This window comes from Phyllopteryx taeniolatus, chromosome 10, assembly GCF_024500385.1.
Source record: "Phyllopteryx taeniolatus isolate TA_2022b chromosome 10, UOR_Ptae_1.2, whole genome shotgun sequence".
NCBI lineage: Eukaryota > Metazoa > Chordata > Actinopteri > Syngnathiformes > Syngnathidae > Phyllopteryx > Phyllopteryx taeniolatus.
Window position 1 is genome coordinate 22682541 of NC_084511.1, and position 19639 is coordinate 22702179.

The following is a 19639-nucleotide window of genomic DNA, read 5'->3' on the forward strand; positions in this document are numbered from 1 at the left end:
TCGTGGCCACTGAGTAGCCTAGGATGCACTAATAGAATGACTGTGTCTTACTAGTAACATGTTTACCACTACGAGTGCCCTAATCATTCTGCTCGTGCGCTGCATTGTCTTACCAGTGAGGAAAAAAGAACATACTCGTACATGGATCGTAAGATGGATAGCAAGGATATCGAACATAGCGGCCAGATGTGAACTAGTACACAGTTTTGCCAGATTACCGTATTTTCCCGACCACAGGGCGCACCGTATTAAAAGGCGCAGTCTCAGTTATTAACACATACATAAGGCGCACTGCATTATTGGGCGCAGGCATGGTAAAACATACGCTAGCATGCATGCACGCTAAAATGCTAGCGTGTGTTTTTAAAAAGGCAGCGGGAGCAAAACCGAGTTCGGTTGTACTTTATTGAAGTATTTAACAATGTATTCACGTTATTTTTTGATCAATCCTCATCCACAAATTCATCAAAGTCCTCATCTTCTGTATCCGAAATGAACAGCTGGGCAAGTTCCCCATCAAACACGCCAGGTTCCCTCTCGTCATTGTCGGAGTCAGTCTCGTTGCCGTGCGGCTCCTCAGAAATGAGGCCGGCTTTTACGAAAGCTCGAACAACAGTGCCAGCAGACACGTTAGCCCAAACATCCACAAGCTTCGTCAAGCTCCGAGTTATTGCACTCAGTCGAATGGTGACTGTAGAGACTCCTCTCACGGATGTTCTTTGCTCATTAATCCATTGCTCGAGTTGGTGTTCCAACTCGGGCCACGTCGCCTTGTTTCCGCAGAAACTCAGCTTCGTCGTCTTGACTTGGCGAAGCTCGTTTTCCTGCTTCCTCCACTTTTTGATAAATTCTCATCCACAAATCCATCAAAGTCCTCATCTTCTGTATCCGAAATGGACAGCTGGGCAAGTTCTCAATCAAACAAGCCAGGTTCCCTCTCGTACTCGTCGGAGTCAGTCTCGTTGGCGTGCGGCTCCTCAGAAATGACGCCGGCTTTTACGAAAGCTCGAACGACAGTGCAAGCAGACACGTTAGCCCAAGCATCCACAATTCATTCACAAATTGTGTCTTAGTAAAGCTGTGTTCGCCATGTGTCATCCATCGCTCCCACGCCAGCTTTTCCTTGTAATCCGCCGGAAGGTTCCTGCGCCACAGTAGTCCTTGCCCGGATGGATAAATGGCGCTGTTTCATAAAACAAAAGCACCAAGACGGACCTCCTTGAAAATGTTCGATTTTCATTTCTTCTGCAAGCGTTATTGCCCTCAGTCGAATGGTGACTGTAGAGACGCTTCTCCCGGCTGTTCTTTGTTCATTAATCCATTGCTGGAGTTGGTGTTCCAACTCGGGCCACCTCGCCTTGTTTCCGCGGAAACTCAGCTTCGTCTTCTTGACTTGGCGAAGCTCGTTTTCCTGCTTCCTCCACTTGCAAACCATGGATTCGTTGATCTTGAATTCTCTCGCGGCTGCTCAATTCCCATGTTCCTCCGCGTAACTGACAGCTTGCAGTTTAAACTGTGCTTCGTAAGCATGTCTCTTTGTCGGTGGCATTTTCGGGGGTCCATTATAAGGCGCCCCATCCATTTTGGAGAAAATGTAAGACTTTTAAGTGTGCCTTATGGTCATGAAAATACAGTAGTACCATGTAGTTCTTCTACTAGTGTCGAGAAATGTCATACAGTACTGGAAGGCAGTAGGGTAAAAAACCTTACTAGTGTACCAGAGTCATTCTACTAGTGTGCTGAATTTCCTTACTATTGAGGACAAAGAGTGTACTACTATATGGACCTTAAGTGGAATATCAAGGGTATCAAATAAATAATTGAACAGCTTTCCTCAAATGCAGATAAAAGCACGAGATGAGGCAGACACTATTCTGCCTCACAAAGGCAGACTATATCAGACAAATTTTCCTCGATTTAAAGCAATTACAGTTTTAATCTTTTTTTTTGTGCTGAACTCACTTCACAAGCAGCAGCAGTTTGTCAGAAAGGGAACAATTCTTCAAAAAAGAGGCTTCAAGCTGTTTATTGCCACTCCCAGTTGAAGTTTATTGTCAAACTAAACACAAAAAGAACTGCATGTCGTGTATCTAAAACAATCACATAGGTTTGCCTTTGGAAATTCTGCTCAGTTTAATGCTAACAAACATGGCTCACACTTATCGCTCTGTAATAACAGTGTGTGGGAGAATAATCACGACAAAATCCAACAACATAGCGGATACTCTGCGATATAAATACAATAAGAAAAGAAAAAAATGAAAAGTGAACCGCAATACAGTCAAGGACAACTGTATTCACAGCTCGGAGGTTAAAGGACTGCTTCAAACATCAACTCAGAAAAATACCAGTTCACCCATTTTTAATCCAATGCTGCTAATTTAAAGGCAAATAGGACTATACCACACTGTTTGGCTCATATTATAAATTTGTGAATCTAACTAATGTCAGTGCCTCACCAGCCATTAACACCATGGCATGCCACTACAATAAATACTCCAAGAGCTTTCCATACGGACCCTCAGTGTAAACTTCCCACAGCTGAGGTTTGGGGAGAAGAGGAGGGGGATGCTCGGGTGGGAGGTCCTCCGTGGCGCACGTAACCCGCTTACAAATGAACATCGTGCCGGGGCCAAACTCATGCGCTCTGCACGCCACTTTCTTTTTTTCTTTTCTTTTTTTTTTGGAGGCGTTGCGCATCGCAGACGAGCCGCTGCGCTTCTTTCCTCCATTCTGCTCCACTTGGGACGCACCTCGCACTGCCGGCGCACTACCGGCTTTCCACGGCATCGCTGCCCCACGAGGCGACGTGACACTGCGGCGTGGTGATCAGATCAGTCTCCTCCCGGATCCCCCGCAAAGCCACCTGCCATGCCGGATCTGCATCGGGGGAGATGCTCCTCTCTCTCTTCCTCCTCTTGTTGTTGTGATAAACTCCGCTCGGTTGTGGCAGAATCTCACCGCCAGGCTCTACACGCAGCCTGGATCCTGAGCCTCCATCAGTGGGCTTATCACCGGCAATAAAAAAAGCGACTTTATTGGTCACAGACAGTGCCTCTACTCTCTGGATGAGGCACTGTGCGCTGCTGTAAATCAAGCCCGGAGCATCGGCGGGAGCACCCGGGTGCAAAGACGAATGGTTCGGGTAACTCAATTTTTTTCCACTTTACTACCAGCCGTGCACGCCGGTGTTCTCTTAATGGGGCACTTACGAAACAGGTGTCATTAATAGATTGTGAAATTGGTGATCAAGATATGAGAGGGGATTTTATAAAAAAAAAATAAAAAAAAAGGCACGTTTCACACTGTGAGTGCAACACACATCCCCCCCAGGTGACGTTACGTGAGAAATCAACAGATGTTTTGTAGTCGTATGCAGATTGATTAAGTAATGTCCCATCAAGGATTAAACTCCTGCTTACCCACTAATAAATTAGTTTGCACATCATAACACACATGTTGTCGTCATGTGCAGATTGAATGAGCAATGCCTCGTCAAGGATTAGCTTCCTGCTTACCCACTAATAAATTAGTTTGTCACAATATGACACACGTCCTAGAAATTGAAAATCAATTCTAGTCTATGGCAGTTTTTGTGTGTGATACGCATTATATTATTCCCCTTTATGCCAACTGGTTTTATGCTAAAGACTACAATGTCACTGACCTCCGCCGAGACTCAAAAACCCGTACAGTGAATCCCCGCAATTTGCGTTTCGGCATTTGCAAATTCATCTCTTCGTAGAGGAGAGGCACTGAGCCCTGCTGCAAAAAGCAAAAATCTGCGAGTAAGGGTTATATCCATCCATCCATCCATTTTTTGAAGTCAGAAGTCAACAATAATAGTTTGTTCAACTATTGCTAAAGTTACTGTAAAAAGACGTTTGGTGACAAAAAAATGCTTGTAATATCTCAACGTTATTATTTATTACATATGACGATTTGAAATTTTGGTACAGATTTTAGCATGAATCATGGAAGTTGACACAAACGATTTTTGCGGGCAAAATGATGTGGTGGACCGAATGTGGCCCCCGTGCCTTGAGTTTCATACCTGTACTCTAACTTGTCCATAGGTCTGAATGTGAGCATGAACAGCTGGCGAAAGGCTGGCAACCGGTCCAGGGTGTATCCTATCCTTTACCTCGCGCAAAACGTCAACTGGGATAGGCTCCTGCTCCCCTAATGACGACAAGCGCTATAGAAGTAATGGAACTACGATTCATTAATTACGAGAAATAATGTAGTGAAACGTAGGGAAATCTCTTTTTTGGTGCCTCACCCCAACACTTGCCTACACGCCATTACTCATGCTTAACGCGAAATTGGTTGCCTCACCTTGTCAACAACGCTGTCACCTAGCAGACAGGGAGGAGGGAGTGCCCGTGATGAATTGGCCCGTGATTGATGAGCTCGGTGGACAGGTGGGCCATCAGCGCGCTCACCCGCTCACAACACAACAAATTGCACAGTGTTGACACACAACCACAACACACGTCAGTCAAGTGGGAGATTTCCCCTCAATGTATAATGTGCAGGTGGAATAACTGGAGACTGTAGAAAAATAAATAAATAAATAAATAAATAAACCCAAAAAAAACGTAAAACCTCCGCCTGCCATCTTGAAGATTATCAGGTTTGCTCGCCCAGAGGGCGACATTTCAAATTCATCCAATTTGAGGCCGGCGATAATCAAGTTTTACAGGGTGATGAAACAAAAGGGGCTTTGAGACAATCAGATATGAGAAAAAACACCAGCATGATCCACGCGTGTCCACCCACCCGGCCCGGGAGCGGATTAAACATTGCTTCTCGCTTTGATTCACACAACTCCCCCAAAGTCTGTGATGTATTCTTACGCTGCCTGTGATGAATATATTCGCATTCATCCTCGCCAGGCTCAAGAAGTGCCTTCATAGAAGTCACTTTATATCTGTGTTTGTGTCTCTTTTCCCCACCCCTCTCTCCCTTTGAGATTATTTATGACCTATTAACATCATGCAGTAATACTTTATTAGGAAGAAAGCCAAAAGGCCTATTAATCTTTCACTTTGAGTCATATGCTAATTTTTACACACACATGCAGAGGATCCCGAAGCTCCATTTTTAACTCGCTGGAGTTTGTCAGTTATCTTCAATGTGTCAGAAGGCGCAAAGGAGACAGCAAAGGTCCTTTTTAGTGTTTGAGGGAAGGAAGGAGGTGGAGCATCCGCCATTGGAAAAATATTAATACAGTGAACAGCCACTATATCGCAGTTCATCTTTCGCACCCACTACTGATGATTTTTAAACGTTTTTTTAAAATGCATTTTTACAGTATAAACATGAGTCTGAAATAAAGTTGCACGTCTCCAGTGTAGTACCATATCGTGCCACGACATGCCGGGCAGCACTGCACTCTACTGGAAGAAAATCTTCTACTAAGCTGCCATAATAGTCGTTCCCATGACGCAGAGAAATTCAGTGGACCACCGCTATTCACAGGGAAGAGAGACAGGGCCCGACCGCTAATTGCGAAAATCCAAAAATAATTAACGGCCATTATAATAGCTATGATTTAAAATAAATAAAGAAATAAATAAATAAATACACGAATGGGCGAGGTAGCTGGTAAAAAAAAAAAAAAAAAAAAAAAAAGTGTATAACCAGGGCATTGGGTAAAATAAATAAATAAATAAATAAAAGTCACTAAGCAGGGGGTTCTGTGAAACATGGGGGATAGTTTCCCCTTCAGAAATTCGCTAATAGATGAATTAGCAAATACCGAACCGTGACTATGCACGGACTCACTGTATATGCCTGTGAGTAATCTTGTATGCACTGTTTGTATGCATTGCTGCTCCGTGTGTGTTAAGGTAACAGATGTTTGAAGGTTTATAAACACTGCAACATCTATGCAAATTTCCATTAGCCCATTTATGGCCTTTCACATTACATGTTAGCATTAAACTAGTGGACTTTTGTTAGAAACAATTATGTGGTTTGGTTGAACATTTTGGTGTTTAAATATACAACCCCAGTTCTAATGAAGTTGGGACGTTGTGTTAAACAAAAATAAAAACAGAATACAATGATTTGCAAATCATGTTCAACCTATATTTAATTGAATACACGACAAAGACAAGATATTTAATGTTCAAACTGATAAACTTGATTGTTTTTAGCAAATAATCCTTAACTTAGAATTTTATGGCTGCAACACGTTCCAAAAAAGCTGGGACAGGTGCCAAAAAAGAAAGAAGAAAGTTGAGGAATGTTCATCAAACATCTGTTTGGAACATGCCACAGGTGAACAGGCTAATTGGGAACAGGTGGGTGCCATGATTGGGGATAAAAGGAGCTTCCCTGAATTGCTCAGTCATTCACAAGCAAAGATGGGGCGAGGTTCACCTCTTTGTGAACAAGTGCGTGAGAAAAGAGTCGAACAGTTTAAGGACAATGTTCCTCAACGTACAATTGCAAGAAATTTAGGGATTTCATCATCTACGGTCCATAATATCATCAAAAGGTTCAGAGAATCTGGAGAAATCATTGCATCTAAGCGGCAAGGCCAACATTGAATGCCTGTGACCTTCGATCCCTCAGGCGGAACTGCATCCAAAATCGACATCGATGTGTAAAGGATATCACCACATGGGCTCAGGAACACTTCAGAAAACCAATGTCAGTAAATACAGGTTGGCGCTACATCCATACATGCATCTTGAAACTTTACTATGCAAAGCAAACGCCATTTATCAACAACACCCAGAAACGCCGCCGGGTTCTCTGGGCCCAAGCTCATCTAAGATGGACTGATGCAAAGTGGAAAAGTGTTCTGTGGTCCGACGAGTCCACATTTCAAATTGTTTTTGAAATTGTGGCCGTCGTGTCCTCCGGGCCAAATAGGAAAAGAACCATCCGGACTGTTATGGACGCAAAGTTCAAAAGCCAGCATCTGTGATGGTATGGGGCTGTGTTAGTGCCAATGGCATGGGTAACTTACACATCTGTGAAGGCACCATTAATGCTGAAAGTTACATACAGGTTTTGGAGAAACATATGCTGCCATCCAAGCAACGTCTTTTTCATGGACGCCCCTGCATATTTCAGCAAGACAATGCCAAACCACATTCTGCACGTGTTACAACAGCGTGGCTTCGCAGTAAAAGAATGCTGTTAAAAGAAAAGGTGATGTAAAACAGCGGTAAACATGACCCTGTCCCAGCTTTTTTAGAACGTGTTGCAGCCATAAAATTCTAAGTTAATGATTATTTGCTAAAAACAATAAAGTTTTTCAGTTTGAACGTTAAATATTTTGTTTTTGTAGTGTTATCAATTAAATATAGGTCGAACATGATTTGCAAATCATTGTATTCTGTTTTTATTTATGTTTAACACAACGTCCCAACTTCATTGGAATTGGGGTTGTACAATGTTTAATTCTCTTTTGTTTTATGTGTCAGTTTTACAGTAAACCTCATCTGGGAGTGACAAAAAGCTTTGCCTCTTATTTAGATGTTTCAAGCAAAAGTCTACTTTTCATTTCTTAAAAGTGATATTTTACAATAGTCTCCCATTTCTTGACAGTGAAAGAGTGACAACAGGCGCCAATACAGCGAACGCCCGCAATTCGCGATTCGCCGATCATTTTTTGGAACCTATCCTCCGTTATTCGCTGACCTAATTTGTTGCCGTTTCTGTGCGCCATCTGTTGACATCTTGGTGCCAAGGAACTGTTGGAGTGCACTGTACACAATACATTTAAATGCATTTAAAACATGGCGGAGGGGTAAAACTATAAAATAACCATTTTCATAGGGTCTCTATATCGCAGATTTTCACCCATCGTGGGTGGGTCCGAAACGCATCCGGCGTAATAAACAGAGGTTGACTGTAGTCATGTTTCAGCGCCTCGCGTTACTCATAGGTTTGCAATCAGGCTGACAGCATCTGTCTCCATCACGCTCCACTGTCCCCATTTCAACACGTCTGAGTGGCTAACCATTTGCTATTATAATCACTTCGATCCGTGTGAGGAGTTAACACCCCCAGGGAGAGTCCAGTAGTCAGTGTCACGCTTTATGATATCAAGACGTGGGCTAGAGCTCACTGTGAAGCCAATGATCATTGCTCATTCTGCAATCAATAGTGAGGTTTGTTTCTATTCTTCAGTTTCTAACTGTGGTGTGTCCGCAAAGGACAGAAAGAGTAATTTGTCGCTGTTTGTTTGGAACGAGACTACACCTGAGCTAATAATTTGCTTACGTTACTGGTATTTTGACAAATTTGCTGTCAAAGTGTGCATTTTGGGGGATCTAGGACTTCAATAAAATACGCTTCAAGTTTTATAAACCAGCAATTTTCCCCTTACCATAACAATTGGGCCTTAACTACGCACATTTCACATTCAAAAATTGTGCCATCAGTGTGACTTCACTTGTCTTTTCCTTGAAAAAACTTTAACATTTTCTATTTAAGAAGGGCAGCTACTTCTGTACCTTCCAGCCATCCCTAAGTAGCATGAGATTTCGACCAGTAAGGTCTCGGAGTAGCCTTTGCCAATCAGTTTCCATGACAACGGATCCATCTGAAACAGGGGGTCTTTGAGCTGTGGCAGGTGCTGTTGTCAGAGGTGACAGGTTAACACTGAGGTTCGTATGACCTTCTCATTGAATGGAAAAAGCTATATTACAAATAACTAGCTAGCTAGTAACTAGTTAGCGTTATTATAAATAGTTAGCTTGTCACTAGTTGACTGCATTGTAAGTAGCGTGCTTGCAACTATTTAGCTTTATTATAACCAGCTGGTAACTGGTTAGCTTCATTAAAGCTATGTAGTCACTAGTTAACTGCATTATAACTAACTTGTTAGTAACTAGTTATCTTCATAATGACTAGCTTGTAACTAGTTAGCGCCATTATTTTTGAAGCAATTACATAGCCTAGATGTTGCTAGCCAGTTAGTTGGTTGCATCGTTTGACAGATTTATACTTTTATGAACGCTTGATAATGCTTATTTTATCTACTGTAACTCATAGTGTTAAAACAACTTTTAGTTCTTATTTCAGGTTATTTTAAGGGCATGCCGTGACAGGAGTTATGCTTCCTATGTCAATCCGCCCTACAGACTGAAAAAAAACAGGTTCTTCGTCCTCATTCAAACTGCAAAGTGAGAAACCGTTTTAAACTGCAATGATGTTCCAAACACCGCGAGGAGCTGTGGGCATTAGGGGATGGATCTGCCTGAGTTTCTAGAGGATGTTAGTAATGCTAGTCAGGATGTAGAGAATTTTGACAAAGTAAGGAGTAAAAAGTACACACATCATTTTCAAATGTAAGAACTAAAAGCAAAAAGTCCGAAAAAAAACATATTCCAGTCAAGTAGAGATACCTTAAGCCTCTACTAAAGTACAGTAATGCAATGTTTGTACAGTACTTAATTCCTTTCCACCAGTGGCAACATACAGTACGAGACAAAACTAGCGAGATAACAGACACACCAAGACAGATGGAGCCAAGTGAATCAATCATGAAAATAGTGAGCGTAAATTGCATGTGAAACAACAGTTCAGAGAGGAAGCAATGAAAGGAAGCGCATTTGTGAAAATTAACCATCCTCACACGGCAGTAAACTTTGGCCAAGGATGATAAGCTCTCGCTGAGGAAAGACAACATTGTTAGCCATAGCAAGAAGCAGCCCTATTTTATTTTGGCCTCTGGTGCTTTTTTTTTTTGGACGAGAAAATGTCATGAATTACAAACGCATTTCTTCTCTTGATGGAAAATGTATTCAATCATAGATGAATTTTACAGTGGGTATGGAAAGTGTTCAGACCCCCTTAAAGTTTTCACTCTCTGTTATATTGCAGCCATTTGCTAAAATCATTTTAGTTCATTTTTTTCCTCATTAATGTACACACAGAACCCCATATTGACAGAAAAAAAACAGAATTGAATCCACCACGATAAGGTGACGGCTCAAGGAGGGGTGCAATATAATAAAGAGTGAAAAACAAATTATGGGGGTCTGAATAATTTACGCACACACTGTATATAATGTATGAGGACTGAAATATATTGACATCTCCACCATATTGTAATTGATTGACATGTATCTGTAAAGCGGTGTCTACCTTGACTTATGAGAGCCCCAACTTAAGAGTTTTTGAGTTATGAGCAGTCGCTTGGACCATTTCTCTACTTTGTGTTACGAGCCAAAGGTTAACAGCGAGCTTCAGATACTCGTTGATTTTCAGCCATTTATTGAACAGGACAAACAGTCAAACAGACAAATGCAAAATGAAAAGACTCGCAAGGAGGATGAAGCAGGCGCTACACTGAACTTACCATGTGGTAAGCAGCTCCTGATGTCACTCACTAGCCATGCCCATTAAAGGCACACATCAACACAGTGTATGTGTGTGTGTGTGTGTGTGTGTGTGTGTGTGTGTGTGTGTGTCTTTCGGCTGAATTACGCTTGATAAAACCAGAATTTGTCTAAAATTTTCACATAACTTTGAAATTACACTGAAAAGGAGAGTATTATGCTTTGTGAATAAAAAAAATAATAACAGGTGTGTGTATTACAAGTACAAATTCTTGAACTAAGCCATAGCTTTAACTTAAATTTGGCATGTGTCTTTCCAGGCATGCTGCCCACACCCCAGGTGTGCGTATCCACCCTGGTCACAGTGAGCACGATGGTGGTGGTGGACCTCTACCTGCTGGAACAAAGCATGCTGGGAGCTCGCGGGCTGTCGGGGCCTAGCGTGTGGCAGTACATGGCCGTGTTGCTGGGCGATGTGGGCTTCTTGCTGGCGCTGCGCTTCGTGTCGGCCGGGGTGGTGTCGGAGGCGCGGTCGTCCCGCCGGGGCTTCGCCAATGCTCTCTGGTTCCTCTTTCTGTCCCTGCTCCAGCTCAAGCTCTTCTTCGTCTGCCACAACTACAGGCAGGAGCGGCGGCCGCCCGACCCGCTCGCCAGGAAAGTCCTGACGCTCCTGCTGTCCATCTGTCTGCCGTCCCTGTTTCTGATCCTCACGGGGGCAGACTACATGACCCCGCAGCGCAGGAAGCAGGAGGTGCGGGGTCGCCTCCTGTGGGTGGTGGTGGACCTGCTGGATGTGCTGGATCTGCAGGCCGGGCTGTGGGAGCCCCAAGGAGGGGCGACGGGGCCTGAGCAACAGCTGCCTATCTGGGCCGAGGGCTTGGTTTTCTTTTATTGCTATGCCCTTCTGCTTCTGCTACCATGTGTGGCCCTCACGGAATTGGGGGCCGTGGGCTTGCCAGGACAGAGGGGCCCCCGTAAGGAGGCTTTGTACCCTTGGCTCAGCCTGTTCACAATCAACATCTTCACCCTTGGCCTCAGGGGTGCAGGCATACTGTGGTACAGGGACCCCCGAGTCTCAATGGTGTTCCTGGGCAAGAACCTGCTGGCCTTGGCAGTGAAGCTGAGCTCAGCCTGGGAGAGGCACAAGCAAGAGCGCGGTCCGAGGGGGCCCGGGGCGGCGGCTGGAGGCCAACCCGAAGAATCCACGCTACCGAGTCAGGGCTCGGAGCAGGGAGAGAGCCAGACTCAAGGGAAAGCCTCCTCAGCTCACTTTCACACGCTGTCTCGCTCACAAAGCGCCACACTCTCCCACGGGAGCCCGGGACACACAGAGTCACCATTAGCACCCTCTTTCATCACCCATGAACTCTAGATACACAGTGTGCATAATCTATGCACACACACAGGCAAATCCCTGACAAGCCAAACAGATGGACACAGTGGATATAATGCTGTGAAGCTTAGATTTATGCACACTTTTGGAGCACCGTGTTTGTTTGTCTGTCTGTTTGTTTGTCTGTCTGTCTGTTTGTTTGTTTGTTTGTTTGTTTGTTTGTCTGTCTGTTTGTTTGTTTCTTTGTTTGTTTCTTTGTTTATTTGTGGGCGTCAACGCTAAATCGACTTCAAACCAGAAAAATTGTTCCAAGAATGTGAAAAAGTGTTTGCCCCCTTCTCAAATTTGTATTTTTTTTATAGTCTCCCCATTTTAATGTTTAAGATCATCACAATAATGTAAATATCAGACAAAGATAACCCAAATAAACATACTGTTTTTAAATGGGGATTTTATTTATTAAGGGGGGGGGGGGGGGAAAGGACAACACTAACTGACTCTGTGTGAAAAGGTTATTGCCCCCCCTTGGTAAGTCACGAATGAACTGGGGCTAATCACATTATTTTGAAACCTGAGGTTATTTTCACTGACCACACCCAAGCCTGATTACCTCCAGGCCTGTTGAATCAAGGAATAACTTAAATAGAACCTGTCTGACAAAATAAAGTAGGCCAAAAGATCTCAAAAAGCCAAAGGAAAATGCTTATGATCCAAAGAAATTCAAGAACAGGTAAGAAATAAAACAATTGACAGTCTTGAAAGGGTTACAAAGCCATTATAAAGCTTTAGGACTACGGTGAGAGCAATTACCCGCAAATGGAGAAAATGTGGAACAGTGGTGAACCTTCCCAAAAGTGGCCGGCCTCCAAAGATTATCCCAAAAGCACAGCAACGACTCATCCAGGAGGTCACAAAGGAAACCAGGACAACACGTAAAGAACTGCAGGCCTCCCTTGCCTCAGTAAAGGTCAGAGAGGGTGGATAAAAATGGCATCCATGTCAAAGTTTCAAGGCGAAAATAACTCCTGATCATCAGGAACATAAAGGCTTGTCTTACTTGTGTAAAAAAGAAAAAGAAAAGGAAAAAAAACATCTGAATGATTCCCAAGACTTTTGCGCGTCTCGTTACATCTGGCGTAAACGAAACATAGCATTTCAGAAAAAGAAAATACCAACAGTCAAACATGGCGATGGTTGTTTGATGGTCTTGGGTTGCACTGCTCCTTCAAGACCTGGACGACTTACTGTGATTGAGGGAACCATGAATGCTGCTCTTTACCAGAAAATCTTGAAGGAGGATGATCGGCCATTAGTTTGTGACCCGAAGCTCAAGCGCACTTGGGTTCCGCAGCAGGACAACGACCCAAAACACCCCAGCAAGTCAACTTCTGATGGCTTTTAAAAAAAATAAAATAATAATAATAATTATTATTTTTTTTTTAATTAAGGTTTTGGAGTAGCCTAGTCAAAGTCCAGACTTGAATCCGATTGAAATGCAGTGAAAGGACCTAAAAATGGCCATTCATGCTCAAAAACCCTCTAGTGTTGCTGAATTAAAACAATTCTGCAAGGACGAGTGGGCCAAAATATCTTCGCAGAGATTTGAAAGACTCAATGGCCAGTTATAGAAAACACTTGATTTCAGTTGTTGCTTCTGAGGGGTGGCCTAAACAGTTATTAGCTTTAGGGTGCAATTACTTTTTCACACAGGTTGCTTTGAATATTTTTTTCCCCTTCATAAATAAAATCTCCACCATCTTTGTCTGATATTCAAAAAAACAAAGTGGGCAAACTATGCCAAAAAAATATTTAAGAAGGGGGCAAGTACTTTTTCACAGCACTGTATGTCTTTAGTGCTCATTCCTCCATATATCGTCGCTGTCGGGCAGAAACTTGGTATGTCCGAATATGGTCAGATTTTTTTCAGGAAGCAATACTATTGGTCTGTCCCCACGTCATCTGTTATTTTGACACATTAACATTTTAAAGTGTTGAAAATAGCTTCAGAACAAATCTCTCTCAAACGCTCAACTGACAAGTGTCGTAAACTCTTCACTCACTCTGCGGGAGTCATGCAGCATTTTGTCGTCGCAAACAGATCTGAAGTATTAGCGCACAATTTAATGTGGACAGCAAGCGCTGACAATGTGCTAGCGATGTGTCCTACCATTTTAATCAATCACAGCATCATAAATTTGCAGTTTTTTAGCATATTATATTCGCAATTGAACATTATTTTGGGGTGGTGTTATGTTGACGTTGGTGCACAATGGAATAGAAGTTATAATACCGACTTGAATAATGCAGTGTTTGCATCATTCAAGTGGGTATTGTAACTTCTATTCCATTGCGTCGGAGGCGCGGTCGTCCCGACTCACCCGAATGCCCCCCGACAATGATGATATTGTTTTGTGTGTGCCAGTTTTTAAACTTTTAATGTTTTTTAAACTGTTGTGCATTTGCAGTCAGAGAAAAGTACCGTAATTGAGCAGGGGACTGTGAAGACCGCTGCAATTAAATTGTTTGTCCAACTAAAAATCACATTCAATCACCTCTCTTTGCTGAAAAAAGTGTACAACTCTTTTTTGCTAAATCACTTTGCATTGTTCAAATTAAAGAAAATGAAGGTCTTTGGGGAAATGGCAGAATGCTTTGGGTTTTTTTTCCGCCAGTAAGTGGGATGGAGCGTCAGTGTGTTTGATTGATCTATTAGGTAGCTACCACAGTGCTGAAATTACTATAACTTAAAGCGCCGCTTCTCATGGAATCCACGCACAAGGACTGATTAGAACATCACTTTTTTCCCACTGCTTTATTTAACAAAATAAGCTTACTTTGCGATATTTGTAAGATTGTTTTGTTACAAATCAGTTCCAATCATTGGGAAGCGCTTCTTGGCAATATGGTCATTAAGAACTCATCACTTTCAAAATAGGACTACTTTCAAGCATTGTTTTGCTATAAAAAGCTTATTGTTGGAAATTACTTCTTCTCTACGTTCTCAAATTTTGTCACCCTGCGACCCGCATTTTCCTATTGTCGCCAAGTCACGACCCACTTTTACAGAAGTGAAGAATAAAGAACATTAATTGTTCAAAAATAGCCTTTGAAAAAATGCGTATGTTCACCATATTTGTAAACATAACATGCTTAAAGGTTCAAAGTGCCTTTCAGAGCACCTTATTATGAAACTGAGGATGAACATGACAACTTCATGTACAAAAATGAATAAAGTAAAATCACAATTGCACAAAATACAGCTACAAATTCTCACTCATATTGGTATTGATCGCTTCCCTGGGAAAGAGAAAATGTTGTGACACCTCCAAATATAAAACAACAAAGACCAAGAAAGAGCTTTTGATGGCAAAATTATAATTTGTTTACAGACATATAACTATAAGACACGCCATAACACACGCGTAACTCCCTCCTTATTCCACTCTTTCTCTTTCTGGATCTCTGCCCAGAATCCATAACCTATGAAAGTTTAATTTTTTGAATGGAATTATGGAATTATAAATAAACTATTCCGTGATATAATATTTTTTTTTTGGAAAGGGTTTGTATGCCACAGGTAAGATAGTCTGTGGTTAAGAAGTTTGCAGTTGTGCTCAGCTGCATGCCACCAGGACAGAATAAAATCACACAAAAACAGAATGTTTCATACTTGCCTTGGCACGCCTTTGCTAAAGATGTGGGCAGGTATTGGTAGCCTGTCACTCTCACACAAAAAGGAGCCACTGGAAATAATTAAGGCTAATAAGGCCTTCAAGACAAATAATAGTCTCCTGGGCTCTATTAAAAGTTCATCAGACTCCATTTGCCGGTACACGCGGATACATACACACACACAGACACACAGACACACATGGACACAGGATTTTGGTGGCCCTAAATGAGATTTTATATGTGGCCCCAAATATATAAATATGTGTTCGATTCACATCACATCTGTAGGCCAAAATGACATCTAATTGGGGTGAGCAAACTTTTTGTGGTCAAGGCCTGCTTTGGATTTTTGAAATGGACAGATGAGGCAGGTCATTTGTAGATGAGAACGAACAGACAAGACAGACACACGCACACAAAGCCTGTCATTCATCACAATTATGTCGGGGTATCGTTTCGTAATCCTCAAGTGCGCTTATGTTTAAGGCTCCAGACAAAAGTCTTGACGCGATAGCGTCAAGAGTTGCACCTGAGTGCACTGCCGGCATCTCTTCTACGCTTTAATAGTCCCATTACGCTAAAGTGGGGCCATTTGTCACAATACAAGTGCTTATTGTCTCACCACTTTAAAGGGCCACACTTTTTTACAACACATTTTTAGACGAATGAACACACTCGGCTGCAAAACGGGGAATTCATTTTGCGCTTCTGGAGGGAGCCACATCATAGATATGTAACAAAATTCTTTTGTTACGTTTTTAAAAAGGCTAAATTAGCACTCTATTGTAAAATATAAATAATAAAAAAAATTAATTTAAAGAAACTGGTTTTATGAAGTGTAATTCAGCCAAGAGTCTCTCTCTCGCTCTCTCTCTCTCACACACACACACACACAGTAGTATTTGAGTGTTAACGTGTGGCTTTAAGGGGCGTGCCCTAGTGAGTGACTCACAAACCTGAATTTAACAGACAAGCTGGATGAGACGCTCTTCCACGCCTTGCTTTGGCACCATTGTGTGTCATCATAGGGCCAAGGTACAATGTTGAAGTGAGGGGAGGAGCTTCATTTAGTTAGCCCATAGCCTTGTCCACTGCCGTGGACATTTATTAGGCACGTGGACTCAAACTGTTCCACCAGCGAATATATTCGTCAGGTAAGTTTTTCAACATCTATCTGTTTGAAAATGGCTGCCAGCGAATGAGTTACGTAAATGATGTGACGAGCAGGATCTGGCCCCGAGCCTCGACTTTGACCCCTGTGCAAAAGCAGCTTCAGTCGTGTAAGTAAACGGAATCCAACTCCCGTCAACCCTGTCTATTTCATCTCACTCGCTCTCCATTTCAAACGCACACTCGCAACATGCTTTCCCTCTTGGGTAACTTTACACATCTCTTCCACAAAAGGTAACTTTTCAAATCGGTCGCACCTGCTAACCTCTGGATACACTTTTCAGTATTTTCCCGGAGCTCCCGACAGACTCTCACAACTCAGAGTCACAAAGACATCCCTATGTGCGTTTATTTCTTTCCCCGACGCTCTTTTCGTCTTCATCATTTGTGCTAATTTCAGTGTAGCCTGTAATTACTCTCCAAAGGAAAAGCGTTCAGATTTTTTTGTCTCCTGCTCCTTTTTTATTTCTCTCGTTTGTTTGAATTTGCTCCGCAGTGGACAGGCTTCGTACTTCTGTGCACTGTCAGTTGTGAGTCGCAGGCAAGGAGAAGAAAGCCTGATGCTGCCGCCTAAACCAGAACTGCGGCTGACATATTACCATTTGTTTACCATTTTATTCGCTTGCACACACAAACACGCACACTTGGGGACACACACAGACACGCACACACACTGAAACATAAGGACACGGATACACAGGGACAGTGACATATACACACTGGCACACATTCACAAACACGCACACATATGGATGGACACACACACACACACAAGAACACAAACAAACACAAGACACTCAAGACAAAAACACAGACACACGAACATGGACACAAACACACCGAGGGACTCATACGCACACACACACACACACAAACCCACGCACTCTTAAATTCACATGATGAGCCACCTTAAGACCGATGATGAGGCAAACAGTCCAAAAGTAACAAAAACAACATACTGTACAGACGTCTATGGTCAGATCACCTTTCGACAAACACGCGTCTTTGTTTTGTGTGGCCGCACACTCAGAACCACGTCACCTCATTTACCTCGCGACGCAGCGACTGCCACCGTGCGCCTGCCAGCGCTCGGCTGCACTTAACCGACAGACGTGCAGCTAAATCTTTCATCAGAGCGCACGCTGTCAACGCTGCAGCTGGAGGAGAGAAGTTCAAAGCAGGCACCACAGCTGGCTGGGGAATGATCCAAAAGGCTCGGACACTGAGTGGCAAACTTCTAAATGGCGTCATCAAATGCACATGACGCCAGATCGCTACAGTTGTAGAGGAAAGTCACAAAAACGAACTGTGTATTGTTGTGCCTTTAAGGGCCGTGGCCCAGTGCGCGACATCAGGAGCTGATGTGGGTTGTCTACAATTGGCCGGTTGGTCTACGTGTGAGTGGCTGGCCACAAGTTGTGGCCTACAGCAGCTCCTTGTCAGTGTTTTGATTTTGTATTTGATTGTTTGTCCCAATCAATAAACGGCTGGAAGTGCATCCACTACTTTGTCTCTCCTTGCCGACATGCGATGGCATTACAGTACCGTAATAGGGTTATGCGCAACCAACTTCCACATTTGGCAAAACAGGTCGAAGCACCTCGTCTGGCTCGAGTAAATTGCGAAGCCCTATAGCGGGAGACCAGGACAAAAGCTCTCGTAGGAACTTTAACCGTCTACAAATTCTTTTGTTTAACACCAGATGTCACCACAGAGCTACCAAAAATGGCAATATCTGATGTTTAGGCTTTGTTCATGTTTACATACATCATATTTGCATAAAGAAATGATATACAATAATATCGAAACAAAACACACCGGTAACATCTGCCTCTCTGTTGACAACATCACACTGGGTCCCTCCCCTCACACCCGCAAACGTAGGAGTAGTCTTCGACACCCACCTCACCTTTGAGACCCACATCAACAACATCACAAACAAACGACTTTCTTCCACCTCAAGAATATTGCCCGTCTCCACCCATCACTTTCCTTCACCGCAGCTATAACTCTGATGTGTGCTTTTCATCACATCAAGACTTGACTCCTGCAACAACATCCTTCAGTATATGCAGAACTCAGCTGCCCGCTTGCTCACTCACACCCACTCCCGAGACCACATCACCCCAGTCCTTCAGAATCTCCACTGGTTCCCCATTCCACATCCAGTACAAAGTCCTTCTACTCATTCACCAAGCCCTCCATAACCAGGCCCCCTCCTACCTTTCCGACCTCCTCCACCACCACACCCCCTCCTGTAGCCTCCACTCCTACGACAATAACCTTCTCTATCCACCTCCCCGGACCAAGCATGGAACCTGGGGGAACAGAGAATTCTTCATCTCTGCTCCCACCCTCTGGAATCTGCTCCCAAAACCCCTATGTGACTCTTCAGACGTCGCCATCTTCAAATCCCAACTGAAAACTAACCTATTCCAAACTGCTTTTAATGTGTAAATCTGCCCTGTTTTTCTTGTCTTTGTCTTTTTTTTTTTTTTAATTCTGTTTTCATCCTAGCATGTTTTATTTTATTTGCAAAGGGTCTTTGACTACCCTTTAAAACCGCTCTATAAAATAAATGTATTATTGTTGTTGTTATTAAAAGGAAGTGACATTTGAGATGCTGAATGTCAAACAAAGCAGTCCCGCACAAAGCCCAACTAATTAAGCCTGATCTGTGAGATGTGTCTGATAAAATGGGATTTTCGACATTAGATTTCAATTGCTACCAAACGAGAAATCTGAAACAGATAGATTTTCACTTTCTTTCAAACTATTTTTTGAACGTCATTGGAAGAATTCGGACCCATCAGAAAAAAACATCTGACATCTCTGTGGCGAAGGTCATCAGAAATACTAATTACAATCCCACAAGGGAAATTCAATTAGATTTTTCAATGTGATTCACCAAATCAACATAAGCATGTTCTACACCAGCCATACCAAAATAAAAGCCCAAATGGAGTCTTGGGCTGAAAATGTCTGGGGAAAGGCTGTATTAAACAATAAAATCAAGACAATAGTTAAACTTTTACAAGAAAGGTTTACAGCAAAACACTGTTCACTTTGAGGAGATACTTTTAAAAGCGCAAAACATTTGCATGTTCTAAGATGATTTATTATTAATTTCTATTTCATTTTTACGGTTTAAAAA

The 19639-nt window shown here is 42.8% G+C and overlaps 2 protein-coding genes across 4 annotated transcripts in view; one reads left to right on the forward strand and one right to left on the reverse strand.

Moving 5' to 3' along the window:
• mrpl11 (mitochondrial ribosomal protein L11) overlaps positions 1 to 19639 on the reverse strand; it is a 65224-nt gene that overhangs the window by 20875 nt on the left and 24710 nt on the right. The gene's annotated exons all lie outside the window — the stretch shown is intronic.
• tmem265 (transmembrane protein 265) lies at positions 2693 to 15284 on the forward strand. Of its 2 annotated transcripts, none has more exons than XM_061788391.1 (2): positions 2693 to 3139; positions 10631 to 15284. In XM_061788391.1, the coding sequence occupies exon 2, from the start codon at positions 10633 to 10635 to the stop codon at positions 11680 to 11682; it is 1050 nt and encodes a 349-aa protein (XP_061644375.1). In that variant the 5' UTR covers positions 2693 to 3139; positions 10631 to 10632; the 3' UTR covers positions 11683 to 15284. The 2 variants fall into 2 exon arrangements, with proteins under 2 accessions (XP_061644375.1, XP_061644374.1); XM_061788390.1 differs by having other exon boundaries at positions 2694 to 3145.